Raw genomic sequence first — 23341 nt, 5'->3', positions numbered from 1 at the left:
TTCTCAAACATTGGCTTCTGCTCTAATAGACACTGTGCTTCGATTACCAAGTGGTGCGGCTGTCACTTGAACAAATCTACACCTGTCCCCAAATAGAAGCTGACCTTTGTCCACTCATTGAATACAGCTGATAGCTAATCAGTGCAGCAGAAAGTTACATTCAGCCATTCATCCACTTTCTACCGCTAAACCTATGGAAAGTTTTTACCTTGAACTTGGGAACTCTAAAGTATTGTCTTGCTTTGGTAACTCAGCCGTGGTACTTGGGCAGGTGTTGAAATGCAAGTACTAAGTAAGTCATGATGGTAGGGAAGTTTCACGTTACATTCCCATTGTGGAGCAGAAGTAACAGTTTCCCTTCGACCAATGAGAAGACATCCAGGATGTCGCGCTTCCACCATTACACAAGCACTTGTAAAAATAAAGGCCTTCCCTCCAATAGGGACTTCCTTATGAATAAATGCCAGATACTCTCTGCATTTGACTCAATTATCAAACCCGAGCACTAATTGAGGAATATAGTACACTATTAAAATTCACCACTCATACAGACACGCTGTAATTATTGGCTGTATGTAGTAGTAGTAGGGGTGTACGAATATTTGTTATCACTGTAAACCAGCAGTGTAGACAAACTGTCCCGATAAAACGACACAAAGCGTTTCAATGATTAAGTGTCTCTTTTATGCTGTTTTATTCCACTGTGGGCTGCACTGCTGTAAATACTGAGTCATTCTGGCATCCCTCTTGTCACTCAGCATCTGTTTAACATTATGTTAATTCAAACATCTATCCATGTCAAGTAACTATATGTTGAAGTGAGTTGGGGAGCATTATGTAGACAAAGGTTGTGCTTTGCCGCCCTTTTTGTGGCATATTGGTGCCAAGGAATTATGCTGAAGTGAGTTGAGAGTTTAATTCAGACAAAAGTAGTGCTTTGTCGCTATCTTCTGGCATCTTGGTACCAAAGAACATCCATACATCCATTTTCTGAGCCGCTTATCCTCACAAGGGTCGCGGGAGTGCTGGAGCCTATCCCAGGCATCATCGGGCAGGAGGTGGGGTACACCCTGAAATGGTTGCCAGCCAGTCGCAGGGCACATAGAAACAAACAACCATTTGCACTCACATTCACATCTACCAAAGAACAATGTTAATGTATTAATGTGAGGTGAGGCGCTTTATTTAGACAAATGTAGTGCTTTGCTGCCATCTTGTGGCATCTTGGTGCCAAGAAACTGTTAAAGTGAGTTGAGGAGCTTCATTTAGACAAAAATAGTAATTTGTCACCATCTTGTGGCATCTTGGTGCTAAGGAACTATTTGAAATGAGGCGAGAAGGTTCACTTCGACAAAAATAATGCTTTACTGCTACCTTGTGACATCTTGGTACAGGAATTAAGTTGAAGTGAGCTGAGGCATTTCATTTAGGAAAAAAATGTTGTGGACTATTGAGTTGAGAAGCTTCATTTAGATAAAAGTAGTGCTTTACTCGCACATTTCTGCTATTTGCTGCAGGGCTTGCGGGGAACACTGTTTGAGTTGAAATAGCTTGATGGTAAGTCAAATGTTAACTCGTTCCAGATTTGTCAATGTTGTTTGTTTATTCGCTCAAACACATTTATTTTACATGAAATGATATGCATTTTTTTCCCCCTCACGCTATTTGACTAGCACAACAACATGGATGTTTGCAGATCGGCTTACAAGGTCAACTTTTCACCTGGCATTCTGGGCATTTACTGCGTGTGGAGGTGAAACCAGAGCTGTCTTATCTTTCCAGTGTCATCACATGCAGATGAGAGTTTGTTCCTAACACATACAGGACATCTTGCTTTTGGAAGGTTATACAGCAGAACTGTAAAACAATTGGAAACATTCATTCATTCATCTTCCGTACCGCTTATCCTTACTAGGGTCACGAGCGTTTACTGTATATACACCTTTTTTCACTCTCCCAATACATTGTCTTTGCCTATAATGGTGATTGGTTGTGCAGAGGGACAGTATAGAGTTGAATATTCAGCATCATCACACTATCTGTGTGCCCCTCCCACTTTCCCTTGCCTTGACCCAATCCCACTAGTCCTCACTGACCTTTTTTTTTATTTGCATGGCTTCTGCTGCTGCTGTTGAGATGTTTTGCTTACCCGCAACATCCTTTTTGAACATTTTATACATTAAATTACTGACAACATGTAAGCCCAAGGTTGCTGGCGAGAGAATTGTAGTGTGCTTGTTGTGCAAACTTGTATGAAACCTTATTAGTGCGACATTGTGAATGCTGCACTGAAATTGGTGCACAGTATTTAGTTGAATGAAAACAACTCTTTCTTCAAACTTCCAATACGTGTTTTACACTTAATGTGCTGTTACAAAATGTTTCCAATTTCCAGCTGAAGTATATTTTAAGCAACATTTGCATACAAATATAGTAGGTTATAGTAGGCAAAAATCAATTTGTACTTTTCCTTCATTACTTAACCCTCAGGTGTTTTTTTTTTCTTTTCCTTTTACTACCCTTTTAGCTTGTTTTTGTCCATTTTTGGCCACATACAGACATCTGTATTACTGCATAATGTTTAACTAACACGAGTTATTGTTATTACTATAAAATAATATATAAAATATAATTATATAAATAATAATATATAAATAATATTAAAATAATATGTTCTTTTTTTTACTTTTTAACGTTTTAAATTCCAGTTTGTTTGGACAATGCGCAAGATGTAAAACATCCATCCATCCATCCATCCGTTTTCTGAGCCGCTTCTCCTCACTAAGGTCGCGGGCGCGCTGGAGCCTATCCCAGCTATCATCGGGCAGGAGGCGGGGTACACCCTGAACTGGTTGCCAGCCAATCGCAGGGCACATACAAACAGACGACCATTCACACTCACATTCACACCTACGTGCAATTTAGAGTTGGCAATTAACCTACCACACATTTTTTTGGGATGTGAGAGGAAACCGGAGTGCCCGGAGAAAACCCACGCAGGCATGGGGAGAACATGCAAACTCCACACAGGGGGGGCTGGGAATTGAACCCCAGTCCTCAGTACTGTGATGCAGACACTCTAATGCTCTAACCAGTCGGCCACTGTAAAACAACCTCAAAAATTTTATTTTTATATTTTCAGTTCCACTTTTTTAAAAAAAAATAATAATATTGGTAGTACAGTCTTTCTTCATCCGGCAGAGAGCCTAAAATGTAATTTTTATCCATGGTCAGCAGAGGGTATGGCCACTTCTTGAAATCAAAATTGCTTCATTCATTTGCTCTACGAGAGTCCAGTGAGCCAGTAAACACCTTTTTCGGAAATTAAGAATATTGCATGAAACTGCTCCCTTCTCCAAAAATCTATAAGTAATTTCACCTGGTAGAAAAGATTAAAAAATAAATGAAATGAATCCCATTTTACTCAAATTGTATGATTCTATCCTGCAAATAACAATAAATTATAATGTAGTTTTCATGGGTTTCAATTGGCCAAATGTGGTCACAATTGAGCCAAAAGGTACAATTTGATGTAAACAATATACAGTGCTGCCTTGAGTTTAATTTGTTCCATGAATACACTCGGAACTCAAATCAATTGTATCTCAAATGATCTTTCCCAATTCAAATGAATGGAAATGCTATTAATCTGTTCCAGCGCCCACAATAAAACAAAAAGGAAAATAGCACTATATAATAATATACTTTATAAAAACATAGTACGAACATAATTAAATAGAATGTAAATAATTTAAAAGGTGAATTCATTGCGGCGCTTTCTGGTGTGGGACTTGGCCACCAGGGGACAGTATAACACACATGGAGACAAACAAAGAAGAGTTTCACTTAATTACTGTAAATTACTCAGTAATCTGCAATAATATTAGTCATTTTCCTTTGAATCTTTTTCAGACGATAAAGAATATACCTGTGAATATTGTTATATTATGTGTCTGCATGTGTTGCTGCACTGTTTGTGTTCAAATATCCGTTGCTTAAAGGGTTATAACACTGCCACATGTACGTATGTAGAAGCTTTTCGATAGCCCGTCTAAAGCGTTGCCCATTAAGTGTTAGCATTAAGCTAGTGGACTTAAAAGCAAATTCATGTGGTTGTTTTAAATACACAATGTGTAATTAACTTTGTTTTATGTTTAATTTGACAGTAAACCTCAACTGGGAAAGAAAAGAAACAGCTTGAAAGCAGGCTTTTTAAAAAATTGTTCTCTATCTGCCAAACTGCTGCTTGCTGTGAAGAAAGTTGACTTCACTGCCACCATACTCCGCTCGCATCTCAAAGTCAAAGCACAACAATAAACAGAGAAGGAAAAAAAAAAGAACGGCCAAACGAAGGCTTGTATCTTCAAGTCAGGTCACTCTCGTCGGAAGTCAGTAACTTCGGGCACCACTTGGTTAATGGTATATTTAAGGAGGTGAAGTTGGGAATAACAAAATCAGACATAAATCCATCCCTTTGAACTTTCATTACACATTTTCATTTATTTATCTTTTATTATTCCCCCCACCCACAAGTATCTATACCTCTACTCAAATAAGAGTGTGAGTACTTTTGCCACCTCTAGTGTACGCGCTGCGCGTCTTCCGTCCCTCACCCACAAAACCTCCCGCACCAGCACGCCTCCTCCCCCTCCTTTTCCTCCTCCCAGCCCCCGATCCCCCACACCCCTCTCTATTACGTCCGCTGCCGGTGCCGTACAATTGGAGCACAGCGTGTCGTCCTTGCGTTGCCTGGAGAAACGGGCAAGAGGAGCGTGGATGACGACTCTCTAGACGAAACGGACGAGAGAAGGTGGCGCAGGTGGTGGTGGTGAGACCACCTCAAGATGCCTCTTTTCATCCCAACGTGTCCTGCAGACTGTGTCCTTCCAAGGCTGTAGAGAAGGAGACAGAGGTAGAGAGAGAGAGAGAGAGAGAGAGAGAGAGAGAGAGAGAGAGAGAGAGAGAGAGAGAGAGGCAAGCTGGCTGTATACGCTATGCTGCCTGACCCTGCGTGCCGTGTTGTGTTGTGCTATTGTTTGGATTGAGGAGGGCTCTCATCAAAAAGCCAAATCAATGAGGATTCTGAGGCCATTCCTTCAGAAAGGAGCGCATATGCTGCAGTGTTTCTGTGGACAACGATCGAAGTCGACCACTATCACCGACGGTGAGAGACCACCACAACCACCACCACCACACACACCACCCTCGCTTTGCATGCTCCTTAGTGGGAGGTGGGGGGGGCGGTCCGTGATGGCGAGGATGAAGAGCAAGGCGCTTGAGTGGTTTCATTGGTCGCACACACAACAAGTCGACTGCTGCGGCTGAGTCTCTCCTCATACCGCTCATCATCATCATCTGGCCCGAGTTGAGTGTGTGCACCAGTCAGTGGCGAGCCCCGCAGTCTTCTTCCACGCTCCATGCACCCGCCGGTGCGTCGAACCCCCCCACAAAAAAAAAAACAATCAGCACTACTGATAGCGTCGTATAGGACAGGCACCACAAGGCCCAGGCTGCCAAACTTTTCACTTCTGCACTACTGTACTACATGCTCTTATACACAGTACAGTATGCAGAGGTGACTAAACTACTCACACTCTGTACTTATGGGGTCCGCACAGTTGGTATAGAACTCTTCTCACCACCCTAGTGGTAATAGTTTAAATCCTCCACGTCATGTTCTGCAGCTTTGTTATTGCATGATACTACAACAAAGTTTAGGAAGTCCACCCATTAAACGGATGTGCCACATTATTTCTCTGCACGGACTTTGTCACACGTGTTTGGGAGATTTACAGATTAAACCAATGTTGAACTTTTTGGCCATAATTCCAAAAGATATGTTTGGTGCAAACAAAGTACTGCTAATCACCAAAAGCAGGCCAGACCTACAGGTGAAGCATTGTTTTGGCAGCATCATGCTTTGGGGCTGTTTTTCTTCAGATGGAACTACGGCCTCAGACAAGATGGAAGGAATTATGAACAGTTTCAAATTGCAGTACTTCTTAGCACAAAACCTTCAGGTTTCAGGTAGAAAGAAAATAAATGTCAGGAAAAGGCTACTAGAACATCTGAACTTTATTCAGGGTTAATCAGAGGCACTTTAAATGGTGGCAGATGTGTGATGACTCCCATTTAAAATGAGTTTTAAGATGATTGGTTAAATCTGAATGCACCCACATCCACTTATGAGAGGGTGTGCACACTTCTTCAACCACATTATGTCAGTTGTTTGTTTTTGCATCACCTTTTGAAAATATGTACAAAAAATTCAAGTGAGTTGTACAGCTTATACTGTAAGTCACATTAATGGTGGAAAAAGTTTTAAAATGATTTATCTTGGTCTCATTCATCTTGATCACATAAACATGGATTTAAACAGGGGTGTGTAGACTTTTTAAATCCACTGTGAAGAGTCATTGTAAAGCGTGAAAGTTAAAGAAAACAAAAAACACACAGGACTGAATAGTTTGACTGTGTTTAGTTTAAAGTATGCCTTACGTTCTCTATTTACTTACCACCAATAAGAGTGCCGCTAGGAAGCGGTTATAAATGAATTATTAATTCATCGCCTAACACGTTTTATGCTTTAATTAACCGCTATAAGTCATTGAATAAGGACAGCAGAAGTGACCTTCTGCGGCAGTTAAGCGTACTTGTAATATATCTAATATATGTCCCACAAAACTAGCCTTTTTCACGAATACAGTCTTCATTTTTAAATCTATGTACATATTTAAGTGATACTAAAAGCACTTTATCAGAACTTCGGAAAGTTCCTATGCAAAACGGCACCTTGGCAGTAGTCAGGATGCAGATGAGTATCTCTCCAAACAACCAGTTGCCCTTTTTCTTTGTGAGAATCGAACCGTGACTCCTCAGTTCCATGACACAAGTCCATACAGATGAGCTACTCCCGCATTATAAACAACTTATTAATCCATTTGTTAACACGTTTGAAGCTTTAATGAACCACTAAGTCATTTAGTAAGGACGGGAGAAGTGAGTTCCTGTGGCAGTAAAGGGTGCTTGTAAAGCTCTACTGCTTTGCACCTTTGCTAGTTATAAACCGTAGTAGGATCTGAAAACAAATTTATGTGATTTAATTTGCGGCAAGGCTTCCACTTGCAGAAGTGTCTTTTCCTTGCACACACTTCTGAAATGTATTTTTTAAAAGCTATTTTCAATGATTATTTTTAAATATTTTATAATGTCACAACCAACATAAAAAATGTATAGACTCACCCAAACTTGATAATTAGATATACAACCCCTTTGCATTTTTTGTTCCTGGAAAAGTTACATCGAGTTACTTTGCAGTCGAATAATTACACTACAGTATATGGTATACATAATTTGAAGAACACATGTGGACTACTAGTGTGTCCCCATTTCTCATCACAACTAGTTTGTTTTTCTCTCAAATCAAGACTGCAGTCCAGGTGAAACTTTCAGAAAAGTACAGTATGTCTTCATTCGTTTTAGTTTTGCAATGGCTTATCCCTGGGGTGACAACTTGTGAACATACCTGTAGTTTTTCATCCAAAAGACACAAATAGATCCGTAGTAGCACAATAACTATCTCCACATTAGTGAGACAACATATTTTGCTTTGTAAATCCCCTCATTTCATAACTGTATAACACCCCACTATTTAAAGTAACTCGGACCTTCTACTACACTATGTCATCATCTCCAGTAATTCAGCCAAAGTAGCTCTCAAAATTCAGGCCAGTCAATTAGAAGCTCCATCAAGCACAGCCGTCTCCAGCGAGACAAGTGGACCCTCCATCCATCCATCCATTTTCTGAGCCGCTTCTCCTCACTAGGGTCGCGGGCGTGCTGGAGCCTATCCCAGCTGTCATCGGGCAGGAGGCGGGGTACACCCTGAACTGGTTGCCAGCCAATCGCAGGGCACATCGAAACAAACAACCATTCGCACTCACAGTCATGCCTACGGGCAATTTAGAGTCTCCAATTAATGCATGTTTTTTGGGATGTGGGAGGAAACCGGAGTGCCCGGAGAAAACCCACGCAGGCACGGGGAGAACATGCAAACTCCACACAGGCGGGGACGGGGATTGAACCCCGCACCTCAGAACTGTGAGGCTGACGCTCTAACCAGTCGGCCACCGTGCCGCACAAGTGGACCAAAAACAGCATATGTCCAGATATGTATAAGTGATGTAAACTTTTTTTTTATTGGGCCTTAAAGTGGATATAAAAAGTCTACACAACCCTGTTCAAACACCAGGTTTTTTTTGTGTGAAATAAAATAAATGAGACCACGATAAAGCATTTAAATAAAAAACAAAATCCCCCATTAATGCGCTCTATACATGTATAACGCAATTGGAAAAAAATGGAATCTTTTCTAGAGCGGAAGTGAAAATAAACAGCTGAAATAATGTGGTTGCACAAGTTTGAAGACTCTTATAACTACAATAGGCTATGGCTATATTCAGAATTAACAAATCACATACAAACTCCTCGTAAATGACAGTCAGCACACACCTGTCACAATTTAAACCACTTTGGATGAACCCCAATTAGTTTTTTTTTTGCTTTCTAGCAGAAGCCTGAAGGGTTTGTGCTGAAAACAAAAACAAAAAAACTAAAACAACCACTGAAATTTATTTGGTGTTAAATCAGAGGCAGTTCAAATGGTGGCAGGTGTGTGGTACACACTTGCAACCACATTATTATGTTTATTTTTACTTCCTCTGTTAAAAAGATTTTTTCTTCTACTTGGGTTTTGCATGTTATAGGTTACATTAATGATTCATTTTTAAAAAAATATTATCTTCTCATTTACATCACGAAACCTGGCATTTGAACAGGGGTGTGTACACTTTTTAGAGCCACTGTATTCTGCATCCTCGCTCAACTGTTAGATGAACCCGGTGTATTCTCATCACATTTCCATGAGTCAGCTCATTATATAAATTAGTAGAACACAACAGACATCGATTTATTACAGCAGAAATTAATCAAAAATTAAGATTTGCACGCTTGACAGTCAAGAAGCTTACAGCATTTTACTCAATTGGCGACCCAATAAAAACTGGATGGGCACCCGTTTTGCGCCTGGAAACAAACATAAGGCTGTAACCCTTAATTTACTTACCCTTGTAGCTATTGATTACTTATTTTCTCAGTGCAGTTTTTTGTTACTTACATATGATTTGTGTGAGAAATTGCCAAAAATTGGGCAAAATGTCAGGTTCTAAAAAATTAGCTATGCTTACTGTGTCAGTGCGATTTGTGTCACATGAAAAGATGGGTTCCCGATCTGCAAGTTCAAACTTTGTTTTAGTCCAACCATTTTTCGTCACTTCCCTTTATTGGTGCAATTTTTTTTTACGCTGAACTTCTAAAGGTTCATTTTGCTAAGTTTGCATGTTAAAGGCTAAACTAGAAGGATGGAAGGTTTTTCTGTCGTCCTTGTTGCGCTTTGCCCATTAAAAAAAAAAAAGATTATTATTATTATTATTTTTTTTTTTTTTTTTTTTACTTTTGACAAAGTTTTGTGCTGTCTGAAATGCTTTGCCTCGGGAAGAACTACAGTATGCACTCTGAAGTCTGTTCTCATTCCGCAACGATGAAAAGAATATTCACTTGAAATCATTGTTTGGGGGTCAAACAAGAGCACATGAAGAAGGCCGTGCACAAAGCCGGCACTATGCCAAAGCTGCGTAAGATATTTTCTTCTTTGCAGTGCCAACTTTACACCTGCAGCTTTTATCATGTCAGTAAAAAAGTGACTGTTGGTGTGACTGAAGGGCAAATTCTCAATATTGATGAACAGTTTTATATTTAATTGAGTGACACGTTGAGCTCTTTCTCACAGTTGCCTATGTGTTGTTTATTACAATTCATCTGCACAGACATATTTAAAAGATATGAGCTGGAACAATGCTTTCATAGCAAGCTTCTTGTCATTATGTATTTTCCTCACAGTTGAACTTAGAACCCTTTAATACACATACACTTAATGTAATGATTTTGTCATACACAGTGATTAAGAAGAAGATATATGTGCACCTTATAAGTGCAAAGACCAAATTCAAAAGGTACTCTCAAATGAACTTTAACTTGACTTGTAAGCGCAAAGATTTACTGCAGCTGATAGCTCTTTCCTTTGATTCTATTTTGATATATATAAGTATATTTCAAAGCATGATTCACCCATTTGAAAAGCAGAATTGTAATATATTTCTATTATGCTACAATCAATGATTTTACTGTGGATTAATCTGATGATTTTCTCAATTATTGGTTAAATTGTTTTTGGAAGAAGAAACAAGAGCATCATTTTGATTGTGACTGCCACAGTTGAGTGGTCCTTAAAACTTTAACACCGAATACCACCTAAAACAAATACTTAGCTTATATGTAGTCCCTACCAGTTTAAACATTAACACTGTGCAAGCTTAAATATAAAAAAATGCACTTTAATAATGATTCAATTAAGATGTATTGCACATAAAAGTTAAATAAGAATTGTACCTAGATAAATGATTAAAAACAAACTATTGTGAAATATTGACTGCAAATGTATTGAACTTAAAAGTTAAATACAACTGAACTGTACTTTGACAGTAGCAAAAAAGGGAGATCGCATACCAGTACTAGGGCTACCCGTACCACACTTTGAGAATCACTGCCATCGTTGATTGAGATCAAATTATATCCAGTCTTCAAATATATTGAAAACTGGTCAGCACAGTAGAATGCTATAATTGAAGACTCTCAATTGTCCATAGGTGAGAATGGGACTGGTTATTTGTCTCTATGTGCCCTGAGATTGACTGACACCCAGTCCAAGGTGTCCCTCTCCCCTTGGCCAAAGCTGAAATCGGCTCCAGCTCACCCATGACCCTAATGAGGAAAGGAGCCATACAAAACGGATGGATGGATATACAAAGCAGACAAATACTCGCGTAACTGGATATTTCACTTTAAAACACATGAGCATTGAATATAAAAAGTGAATTCAATTTGTGCTGTCAAGTAAACATGACAACTGGGCTTCAGCATGTCTCAAGGACACTAATATAATGAATTTCAGTGGATGAGAAAAAAGTTAACTTTTAATAGTTGTGGTTGGGTCTTCTACCACAAGAGGTCAGCAGACATAAAGAAATGTGTTATAGGACCACACTCTTAGTTTGGTAGGTGTCTGGTTGATTTTCTTCCACATTTTCAAAATCAACAATGCACATGTTCACCTTGATATAATAATCATCATGGCTTTGGCATGTAGAAGAACAATGACATTTTTATTTTACTGCAGTGGTGTTCATGAGTTTGTTGCAGTTGTTTCTTGGCTTGACAGGAACATCAATTGTCTTTGTAGCAGATGCCATTAAGGGGCTTCTTTATATATTCATAACGTGTCCCTACGCCACCAAAGCCCACACGTTCACATGAAACCTCCTTCCACATTCTCCAGACCAGCAGCTGATGCCTCCCCACCCTTTAGAAACACATTGAACACAAACACTCCTGAGAATGATGGATGCAGTAGCTATCAATGTTTCTTGTTGTAACTGTCTTGACACATCCTTTCTACCAAGTCACCGACAAGCCACTAACATTATCATGTGCTATATGAGGAAACCCCATTTGTCTTTTGCTATCTTTATTCTCTTCCTGGGAAAAAGCCTGTATGTATCTGTACCTCTTATCTCACATTTAGATAAGAGGGCGGGGGGCTTACCAGATAATATTCACTTCTTATGTAAGGAGGGAATATAAAGTATTTGTAGTAGTATTTGTCCATATTGAGGGGAAAGTCAAACTGAGCCTGGGAAAAACCTTTAAATGTTTCATGCAAAAAGAACGGGCTTTGCTATGTTGGTGGCGACTCAAATGCTCTCTCTCTCTTTCTCTCTCACACTTTCTGTCTCTCTTTTTATCTCTCACACGCACACTGTCATTATCTGGGTCTTCAGTTTATTGCTGTTTTATGTTCTATATTGTGTGCTGAAACCTGTTGTAGATTATGGTTGTTAAAGCAGAGTGACACATACTTATTTTTAACATCTTGAGCTATTCGTGACTGGCGTAGTGGCGTAGCTGCGTGGAGGCGGGCTAGACCCAGTTTTGGTAATTTCGCGGATGAGCGCAGGCCGGCAGATCTAAAATAGGGAGGTTTCCGACGCTGTGTGAGTGATCACATCCAACTTCAATCATCTCCAGCTAAAGTGGCTCCTCTCATTCCATTTAAACACAGCATGCTAGTAGGTGGATTGCAGACAACCAAATTTTACCCAAGAAAAGATTTATTTGCTTGAGTCCGGGTAGCTCGAAACCACAAGTATGTTTGTACTACATTTGATTAATAGAGAATAAAATGCATCAAGCGCCTTAACTAAACTTTAAAATGTGAACGAAACAGCTTATGACGAGGAAAAAGTCACCAAGTGGGTTCTTACAGCTCTTATAGTATGGAGTGTACACGAGATGACAGACACAGCATGTCTGGCATAGTACCAACACTGACCTGTGAGAGGCAGCATGGTGCCACAGGGAATCCAGACTGCTGAGAAATAGTCACAGAAGGAGAAATAGAAATAGCTAAGCTAAGTGTTATCTTATCGTGTAATTGCATTGTGATGGTTGTCATTTTTATGATGCATTACACAAACACACGCTCCTCTATTTGTGTCCAGCCTCAGGTTGGAAAAATCACTCTGAACTTACCCCACACCACAGCACAATCGGTCAGTCCCGTTCATCGTCATGTGTGTGTACCCTGCTTTAGGGTTGTTGTTTAAGAAAGGGTATCACATAAGTCGGCGTGAAGAACCTATAGCCTGTGGGCCATATATGGCCTTTGACCTCAGTGGAACTAGCATTATAGTTATATTTACAACGGAATGTTACGGAACGTTCCGAACATAATTGGCTCCATGACCCCGTTTGTAACCCGAAACATTGTTAAACCGAGGTAATTTTTCCCATTAAAATGAATGGAAATGCAAATAATCCGTTCCAGCCCCAAAATAAATTATACTTTCCATTTTTTGATCAGTGTGTGGTTGAAAACAAATATAGTGCAGCATAGAAATAAATGAAAACACTATTACAAAGAAATAAAACACTAAATAAAAATGATAACAGTTTATTGCTCATAAACATTAACTAAGGATTATAGCTACTCACTGAAGAAGAGCCTTCTTCTATAATAACATTCTGATTCAGGTGTTTTTTTCTTTTCTAATTCATTGGTTGATTATGACACAACAAACCAATCCAGGGAAACTTTTCTTTTTCTGTTCAGAAAAAAAATAAATCTAAAAGTGGGACATCACATTGGCCTTTAAAAGATGAATTCCGCTATTGGCCAATTTGTTGCACATTTCTTGTGATCATTTTTTTTATTGTCTCGCTCACTCTACCACCAGTCAGCGCTTTCATATTTTTGTCAGATACAGTGCCTACCTTAGTTGCATTGTGTGACACACAGTCAATGACGGTTGCACAACGCACCGATCTTTCTGCTCATCTTCGAAAAGTGCTTCCTAACACAAACTTTAGCAGTTTCCCTTTTTGGGTGCCATTCTGACTGTTTAGCCCTTTGATTACTTTTAAAAAATTATTATTATTTTTTTTTTTAGAAAAAGTTCAGCACGACGATAGCGCACCTCTTTCGGAATGTGGCGGCTCTTGGTCGCATCTGATTCGCTGAATGTGAATATAGGTGGAACTATATAGGAGGAAGAAGAGCTTGCAGTGTGTTTGCGAAAGTAGTTGTTGTCTTGAGCGAAAGTAGATGTTGGCGATATTAACCGTTCACTTACACATTAAAGAGGATATTGATCGACCACTGGTTGTCTTCGTTTTTTGTTGTCTTAGCAGACGCTACAGTATGTTGTCTTTTTTTTTTCACTGTTACCGGAGCGCGTTTGGTACATTCGCTGACCGCTGACGTGAGGATTTAAGCTATTCGTCAGCTAGCATTAGCAGATGCCTTTTCAGATGGGCGCCCATTGCACTTGTGCTTTTGTCCTATTTGAGGATAGACTTGCATATTTTGCGGATGTCATTTTTAGCAAAATCTTTTCACACGCTTGAGGCACTGCTGCTAGTTAGTTGTGCTGACAGACCACTGTCGATTACAGCGAAGCGTCTATGTTGTTAATGCCAAAACACGATTGTGTGAAAGTCGGCGCATCGACTTGTCGGTTTACCCCAGTATACGCAGTAATATTAGATAATAACAAACATTTGTTTCCTCGTAAAGTCGTGACATACAAATACAGAATGTCCTTATATAATTACAGTATGATTTGATGGATGGCCCTATACTTAACATTCTGCATTCATCCAAGTGGAACTAGCAGCTCTCACCACCCACTTCCTTTTTTGTGGGTCTTCTCATTATTTATTCACATTTTCCACCAACACTCTCTTATTGCATGGCTGTGAGAATTCCTAATACAATCACGTATGATTGCGTTAAAAGAGTTGGAGAGAAAGGGAGAGCGGTGATGAGGAGGAGCAGGAGGGGGAGGAAGAGGGTGAGGCGGTCTATGGAGCGTTCACTTTGTCTGTCGGCAATGGAACAAACCCACAGCGTCCACGCAGCGGGACACACCGAGGAATGATGCCACTCTCTTTTTCGCGGTCCTGTGAAACTAATTGTTGCTTTTGATACGAAAATCTGCACCCCTCCCACCCCTTTACCCTCCTGCAGCCTTCTATCACATCTCTGCAGCACCCTTTACAGCTGATCCCCCTTTTTTTTCTTTTCCCACCCTCACTCTCCGTTGCATTGAGAGGTGCCATCATCGGAACCGGAGCGTGCAGGGTGCTTGCACAGGCTCATTTAGGCTCCTTGCACAGTGGTGTGCAGACCCACTGCGTCTGCCATTCATCTACACGGATTAAATACCTAAAGGAACATGTTTTTTCGTTTTCGGTAGTCCATTTTGAAGAATTGTTAAAAGAAAGCCCAGAAGGGTGTGCAGCGGAAGGATTGGGAACCGTGCTGGTCAGACGCGGCGCTGTTCACCTGGAATACCGAAAGGCAGAAGCTCTCCAGTGACACGCAACTTATCAACACTGTTGCATGTGTGCATGCACTTGTCCAGTGTATAGATTGATAGTCAGTCCCGACACTGCAACTAAGTTCTTCTAAATCGCGCGCAGATACAACCCAAATCTCAATGATGTTCCGGACTCAGAGTTCCTCATCAGCATGACATTTGGTTGAAGCATCTTTTGGACCCTCAGAATAATTCTGCAGCAGCTTTTCCTCTAAGCCGAACTAGACTCTTGGGTGTTTTTTGACTCGGTTCGGGGAGATGGCCGCGATCGCCAGCTCTCTGATCCGCCAGAAGCGCCAGGCGAGGGAGTCGAACAGCGACCGGGTGTCCACGTCCAAGCGTCGACCCAGCCCCAGCAAGGACCCCCGCTCTCTATGCGAGCGGCATTTTTTGGGGGTCTTCAGCAAAGTGCGCTTCTGCAGCGGCAAGAAAAGACCCGTGCGCCGGCGACCAGGTCAGTGCAGTACTCCGACCAATACACACCCCCACTCCCCACCACACCCGATGCGCGCAATGTGTGCGAATGGACTCCCTCGGCCCCCTCCCCCGCCCCCCAACCGAACCCAGCCCAAACCCTCCCCGCTCCTCTTCGGAGCAGCAGAGGCATTGTGCTGCAGTCACTGGCTCCCATCTGAACCACATAACGTAGAATTTCTTCTTGGTGTGAAAAAAGATAAATATATTACACCATTACAAAAAATACACCTGTTCCATTCTGATCCCCCCGTGCATATCGACCTGGATGTAAATAACATGTCTCGGCTGTGACATCAACCTCATTGCCTTGATCAGAATGCTCGAGTAGTTTTTAATTTTATTATTATTTTTTTTTGCTGTGCATGTCTCCCGTAAACAACTAGAACACCCCCAAAGCTCTCAATTGCTTAATTCCAAAAGAATGGTGATGGGGGTTTTCCAGAGGAGGCGGATAAGTTGCACCGCAGTGCACCACAAGGCTCTTTTCAGATTAAATGTTTTAATGGTAAATGTTTATTGGAGAGAGTGGGAGCTTGACTGCAGTGGAGGGAGGTATGGCCTCAGTGATTAAGAGCTACTCGGCTTTTATTGATGCTACACGACGGTTCTGTGTTGGTGCACAGATGTAAGTCACCCCCAGTTATACGGGAGAGTCCCGCAGACAGACAAAGCCAGACTGATTAAAACCTCGTATGGACCAGTGCCAATAAACAATTCCCCTGCCATAAAATGGCACTATTTGCCAGGTAGGTAATTCCTGGACATTACATGACACCGTAAGACCGTGATGAATGTGAACCCCCTTGACATAGTTTTGCTCATACAAGCCGATTCACGGGACTTTTTTTTCTCCTGATAAATCAAATCTGCCTGTTTTAAAAGATTGTTTCTCCTTCTGTCCCAACCACCCCCCGTACTTCGTAAGATGCACCCTCGAAACCTCCACAGGTGTCCCATAAGGGCTGCAGGCTAGGTCAGTAGCTCAGCCTCCATCTGTGTGTGCTGTGTTTCTTCTCGTCTCCACTCCATCTTGCGCCCATGTCAACTCCTCCCACCCCCTCCCCCCCTCTTTTTTGGGCCAATGGGGGTGGTGGGGAGGTGTACATATAGAGGAAAGGGGGGGCTCCGTTGGGCTTCAACACCTGTCTGATTGCTGACTTCTTTGCTATTTTTTGGGTCTTCTCATCTCTCTGTGTGGCTGTCTAAAAAAAAAAGGTTTGGCTCTGCCTCCTCATTTGATTTCTGCTTCTCTTTATTTTTGGTCAATGCTGGATCAAACCCTCGCTCCTCCGAAGTCTGTAAATATTGTGTGTGTCGAGCTCTAGTGTAGGTGTATATTGCTGTTGATGAATATGGTGTGTGTGTGTGTGTGTGTGCGTGTCTCGCTATTAGAACAGGTGATCATTCACCATTTCACGGCCATGACACCATTTGTCAGCGTGCCTAAATGTATTGTCCTGTTTAGTATGAAGTACGTGTATTAACCTTTTTATCCTGGCTGCTGTCAGCCATCACTCTACGCACATACACACAATGACATTCATTACACTGTTGTGTAGTTTGGAGTTTTTGTTTGTACACACTCACTGTTAAATGATCAGAACTGATGAGCCAGTCAACGATGGTCACACGCTTTTATGGACGTGTGCTTATCGCATGTAATTTACTGACGTGTGTGCACTCCTGTGCGCTCTCACGCACACAAAAGCACACACATTCACCTCACCCAGCCTGTGATGGATGATGAAGGGCTCGTTCCAGGAATGGATGGCCCCCAGGGGTAGGTGAGTTGGGGATTGATGTGTTGGTTGATGTACGGTTGAGTAGATGTGAACCTATTACATGGGTTCACTTCTGCACATCTCTGAGAGTTGTTTTATTGAACTGTTAATTAAAGTGTTTTTTTTTTTTTTTTTTTGTGAAATCTCAAAAGTTCATCATCTAATTCAACATTAGCAATGTGTCAACAAGGACCTTTCTGTCAGTCCTGCCCGCACATGTCCAAACAATGCAAAATAAAAACCCCAAATACCCCACAGTCAAGTTGGTCTCTGTGAACATGAGGCATGCAAATTTACGATGGTAACAGTTTAACTTTGGAACATCTTTTTACAGGGGTGCTTGGATTACAATGAAGTTCCATTTCTGTGATGGAAACGTAACCGGATTTATACACAAGTCAAAATTGCAGTAAATATTTGTATGAAAAACACTTCTAGGCCACAAATATAAAACCAAATCCAATGAATGAATGAAATCAAATGAAAAACAGTACGTATGGTGGTAACTGAGCAAGCCTTATGCTGCTGTGCAAACTGGTTAATTGCACGCTACTCGTAACCTCGAAACTGCGTATGTCGGGATCATCGTAAACCGAGCACCCCCTGTATTTCCTTTACAATGGGTTTTTGCTTTGATGGGTCTCTCAAATTTATTGCGTTTGTACCCTTAAATTTCACAACTTTGGAACTTGTAAACAAAAGGTACCTTCTAAAGTCTATAAACTTCATTTATTGTATTTTATTTCCGGTATTATGCAGACAGACATGAGGCATTTGACAGCATGGGCTTTGCAGTTTTTGCAAGTGGCCCATGGCTCGCTAATTGACATTTGAGCAATGTTGCCAAATTGCAACCTGGCAAGAAAGTTTTCTGTCCTCGACTGCAGTTCAGCGGCAGTTTGAGACGCTTCGTGGTGGTCGTCACACTGCTCCATCGCGTAGTAAATTACACTATCCATGGGAGGTTTCTCGAAAAAGGATCTATTCTTGCCAGACCACGCAGCAGAAGGCCTGCAACTACTGCCACCGATGAAAACCACTCCTACAGCAGGAGTTTGTGCAAAGCGAGGGAATGTCTAACTTGAAGGGAAGCACTGGACTGAATTTCCTGTAATTTTGTAATGCTGCTCCATTGTGAATTGGTGAGTTATATGCGAGAGAATTATAATGCTTTCCAAAAAGACAAAAGACCAAGCTGTCAAATGCTGATTGGCTCACGTCTGTCCAAATGATACCTGGATGGAAATGGAAAAAAGGAAGTGTATGGTGACTGTTGGGACACCCTGTAGATGTAATTGATTCCTACTTTACCTCTGATAGTGAGGTTAACTTTTGGTCATACTTACTGCAGTTAATTTTCTGAAACAAATAATAATTTTGTCATTAGCTCTGGTCTGGGCTCCCTTATCCAAAATGCTCCAGAACAGCGTTGTTTTTAAGGACGCACAAGGGCAACCTAATTGAGTGGGAAAAAAAAAAATCAGCTTGAATTGTATGCCGCCATGCATGTAACTGATACGTTTATGGAATCATTGACTCGTCTTTTACAACATAACTCGATGTAAATTAGGACCACAGGGGCCCACTTTAAAAGGGGTGTGGTTACTGTGATTGACAAGTGGCCCCTGTGGTACATGGTGCCGGGTTCGACTGAAATAAGCGTAGCCAGAGCACAGCCATCATGCCAAACTCAATGCACAGTATCAAAACTGACAATCGCCATACTGTAAGATAAAAACCCATTCAAACTCCCAGAGTGTGTGCCTCCAATCCAGTAGCAACGTGACAAGTGCCCACTGTCTTTGTGGAATTTTCGAAAATTCGAAAATGACCACTTCAAATACCTTAAAAATCCTCCATAACAAATTGATCAAAAATAATTGATAAGTAAAGTACATGACTACTGCCTACACGGTTCTTTTCAAAATAAACTGAGCTATTACAGTCAAGTTTTTAGGGCGGGAGATACCGTTTGAAATGTCACGTTAATTTTGACACGTCCACTTGGAGAACTCTTTGAAATTTTGGCCCATGACTTAGAGAATTGAGATACAAATTGAATCTTAACTTTGGTGTATTGTTACAGTCTTAACACAAACCATAGGATGAGGTCACAGTGGCTGCTTCCACCTTTTCCCTCCGTACTTTTTTATGTTCCGTACCCACATCCCTCTTCTTCATGGGCCTGCTGTGCCTGCAGCAGATGGCCCATGATGAGCTGACATCAGCGTGACATAAAAGTTGAAAGAACCGTGTTCAGTAGTCTGGATCCTGAGACTTCGGCTCTCGAGAGCTGTAGTGAAAGAAATTGAGGGCTCTGTGTTGCTTCCCTCGAATGGACTGACCTCAAAGTTTGTTATGACCTTGGAGGACAATTAGGCTTGCTGATATTCTTTTACTCGGATAATATATTTTTTTTCCCCAGAAAATGTTGCACAAGGGACATTTTCAGCCTATGGCGCTTGGAATACTGCTCCAGAGACATTTTACTTGTAGCTTTCCCTTAAGGCTTTCTTCCATACATTGGAATAATAAGTTTCTCCTCTTGAGCACCTTCTATTATATATATACATATATTTATTACCATTCTATCCCTTTTTGTTGGCAGAATGTGGTTTTAGGCATGCGCAGTCCACTTATGCATGCCATCCCACATTCCTGTGTGTGATACAGGCCTTCCGAAAATAAGTGCAAATGTTAGCAGATCTTCCACAAATCTGCTGTGACAAACTGCATAATTTGTTCGCTTTGTCAGCCGGAGAATACAAAATAATTTGTTTTGTTTGTCTCTGTGCTTCCACCCCCGAAAGGCTCATCCGTTGTGGGGGCGTGGGGTGGGGCTGGGGGGGAATGTATTACCGGCCTCAAACCTTATCAAACATATTCGGTTTCTTAGACATCCGTTCTCTCCCTGGCATTGCCAAACGCCCAGTGGTTATTTAACCTGATCTCTGTTACCCCCACCCCCACCGCCTGCTCTCCCTCGCAGAACCCTGGCGAGGCACCAGATGACACAGCCTCAAAGTTGGAGGTCGGTTCAGGGTTATCGTAATGAAAAAACTCTGGAAACTTTTAGATTAAGAAATAGCGCCGGAATCCGTCAGTCAAATCTGCCTGTTGAACCTCCCATCAAGTGAGATGCATTACAAATAAAATGCACATGCATCGTTGCTGCATGTTTTGTCAGAGGGAGTTATAACATCACCACATGGTACAACAGTCGTCTAATTACAAATCAGTATTGGTGATTGGTTGGTAAGTAAAAGGAATATATTGTCATCAAATGTATTCGTAACGCATTCTGTTTTTGTGGTTCCCACCACAGCCTCCACTATAAATGCTTTTTATTTGTTTGATGCTGGACTTAAGTGTAAAAAATTATTTGTGTTAGAATTTTTCTCTGACATATTCTTGCTGGGCCGGGGGGTGGGATTGTGGCTTGGGCCGATGTGTGTGTTGTGTGTGTGCGTGTGTGGGTATGTGTACGTGTTGCAGAGCCACAGCTGAAAGGCATCGTGACACGATTGTTCAGCCAGCAGGGCTTCTACCTGCAGGTGAAGCCGGACGGAACCATTGATGGCAGCAAGGACGAGAACAGCGACAACAGTGAGTGGAGCCCTTAAATCATTCTTAGAACCAATAAATAACCCCCAAATATGTTGACAAAGTATGTATTATTACGGTACAATGGCATATTTTCTGCAACTCATTTTCCAGTCGTAACATGAAGGGATAGTTTCACCTTAGATCAGGTTCATAAATTCAAATCCAACCCTTTAAAAACAATTTACTTCCCACATCCAGATGCTGTAAACAATGTGAAGAGTATAACTGGCTGTTGCATCACTGCCTTGTTTTACTATGACTCATGCCTCATGATTGTACAGGTCATATTATTTAGATGAATTGAACACTGAGGCAAGTGTGATTATTACCGCAGTTTCCTCCCTGCAACAACTCTACCGCGTCGCTCTGTGTGCGGTGGGTTTAAACGATTATCATGATGGGTTCATGATAAAGAAATTCTTCTTCAGTGATAGCAAAGGTGTAATAACCCAAAGATATTCTGTACTGCAATAAAGGTTTTAGGATAGTGACAGTGGAACAGATTATTTTTATTCCAATTGTTTCTTCTTTGGGAATTTGTTTTGGATCTTGGAGGAGAAATTGTTCCACTGTTCGAGTACATGCTGCCTTTTTCGAATAGTTTTCTGGGATATGAACGATAAGGGGAAATCATATGTTACAGTAGAATTCTCTCCACGTCTGGAGTGAAGCCAGACAGGAAACCAATCATGATCTTTCTTGTCAGAAAACATCTTGCCAAAGCTTCTGGACTCAGGCAGCCTTCTGGTGGAAAGAACAAGCTCTCACTGTCATTTTTTTCCATGTTTTATGAGGATAAACCCTCAGTGCGAACCACTTATACATTAGTGTCAAGGCAGGGTTGTTCGAAAAAGAGAAGGATTACAACACAAGGGGAAAGACAGTTCAGTGAAAAACGTATCGATGGCGCTTCCTCTATGCACTTAAAATGTGTTTCTGTTTAGGGGCATCTGTTGTATTCTAGAGGTTTTTGTAGTATGTTGAGGGCTTCCCCGCCTTGAGGTAATCCTCTTGTTAAGCAGCGATGTCAGCCCAGGGATGACGGGCCGCGGTGAATAATTCAGCCGCAAGAAACTAAAAATACCACCATCTCCGTTTGTACCCAATAAATAATTCTCCATATGTGGTGCCGCAAGCGCAGACAGTTTGAAGGTAGATAGAAAAAAAGAAGAAGAAAAGGTGCTGGAGGAAGCTCGAGGTGCACAAAGACTTTTGTATTCAGATCCAGTGCGGATGTATTGATTGAGAGAACTGTTTATTTGAATAATAGATTACCCCTCCAGCCTTGAACCATGCTGCTCTCTGACCTGCAACATCTTCAGCAGCAGACGGAAACTGTAATTTATTTTCAGCGGGGATTCTACAGAACCGATGGTACTGATGGGCACGATGCGACCTGCATACTGGGTGTGACCTAAACCTGAAGTGCATTACAATGACACTTTTTATTACGTGCTCAATTTGTGCACTGAAAGACTTTAAGATGGAGGGGTGGGGGGGAGGTGCAACGACCCAACTGCAACATTCAGTAGCTTGTAAAATGAATATATACAGATTGCTACCTCTTGTAAATACAGAGGTAAGTGTGACAGCCTTCAATGTTGAAGGCTGTGAAACCTCATTCAATAAATTAACAGCCATTTTAAGACATCTGAGCCGTTATTAATTTCATCGCCATCCCTTGATCGATTTCAGTAATTGCCAGCACACAGTGAAAGATATTGCTTATTGGTTATGACACCTTCACACTCCATCTGTGTCTGATGCTCGCAGGTGATAGATGGAATGAAACAAGGCACCCAGGCGGTAATTTGGAACGGTTTATCAACCCACGCAGTTAAAATTGATGGAGACTTTGTGGAATACACAGAGGGGTTTTTGTCGCTCCTTAAATTTGGGTATGTGACCTTGGCTTTCATTTTCATAGACAGTGCTTTGTGCACTTGGGGCTTGCCGCAGTTTTTCTCACAAAATTGGAAGTGAATTGTCCAAAATGTCATGGAAGGTTAAACTATTAATATTCAGGGTGAACTAAGTGCAACCTAAAGTAATCGGTTAAGACGGTGGTTGTCAAGTCCTACCTAAGATAAACTACTTAGCTCTCCACGGACCACCATCAGGACCGTCGTTCTGCAGATTGTTTTTCGTTGACTTGCGAGCAAAAATTTTAGATACTGCATGGTGGCAGTGAACGCAACTTACTTCACAACAAACAGCAGTTTGGCAGATAGAATTATTCAATAATTCCTTAAAAAAGAGGCTTCAAGCTGTTTAATGCCATTCCCAGTTGAAGTTTAAAGAGAATTACACGTTTTGTATTTATAACAACGACATACGTGGTCAAGTTCCAATCACTGAGTTGGAACTGAACCCACGCTGCCTGGACCAAATCAGGCCAGTGAGCTACTCCATAGGTGACTGTAA

General features: G+C 41.3%; 1 protein-coding gene and 1 long non-coding RNA gene across 4 annotated transcripts in view; one reads left to right on the top strand and one right to left on the bottom strand.

Moving 5' to 3' along the window:
- Positions 1 to 23341, bottom strand: part of LOC133488969 (uncharacterized) — a 41842-nt gene that overhangs the window by 5436 nt on the left and 13065 nt on the right. The gene's annotated exons all lie outside the window — the stretch shown is intronic.
- Positions 4760 to 23341, top strand: part of fgf12a (fibroblast growth factor 12a) — a 45298-nt gene continuing 26716 nt past the window's right edge. Inside the window, exons 1-3 of one of the 3 annotated variants that reach the window (XM_061797546.1) lie at positions 14525 to 15507; positions 16456 to 16503; positions 20807 to 20917. In XM_061797546.1, the coding sequence (XP_061653530.1) occupies positions 15312 to 15507; positions 16456 to 16503; positions 20807 to 20917 (355 nt within the window). In that variant the 5' untranslated portion in view covers positions 14525 to 15311. Of the gene's footprint in view, positions 5165 to 14524; positions 15508 to 16455; positions 16504 to 20806; positions 20918 to 23341 lie in introns of those variants that run through there. The other 2 variants (XM_061797549.1, XM_061797548.1) reach the window with 2 other exon arrangements.

Source organism: Phyllopteryx taeniolatus, chromosome 14 (genome assembly GCF_024500385.1).
Source record: "Phyllopteryx taeniolatus isolate TA_2022b chromosome 14, UOR_Ptae_1.2, whole genome shotgun sequence".
Classification (NCBI taxonomy): domain Eukaryota; kingdom Metazoa; phylum Chordata; class Actinopteri; order Syngnathiformes; family Syngnathidae; genus Phyllopteryx; species Phyllopteryx taeniolatus.
Note: the sequence above shows the minus strand (reverse complement) of the source record. Positions and strands in the feature narration are given on the sequence as shown.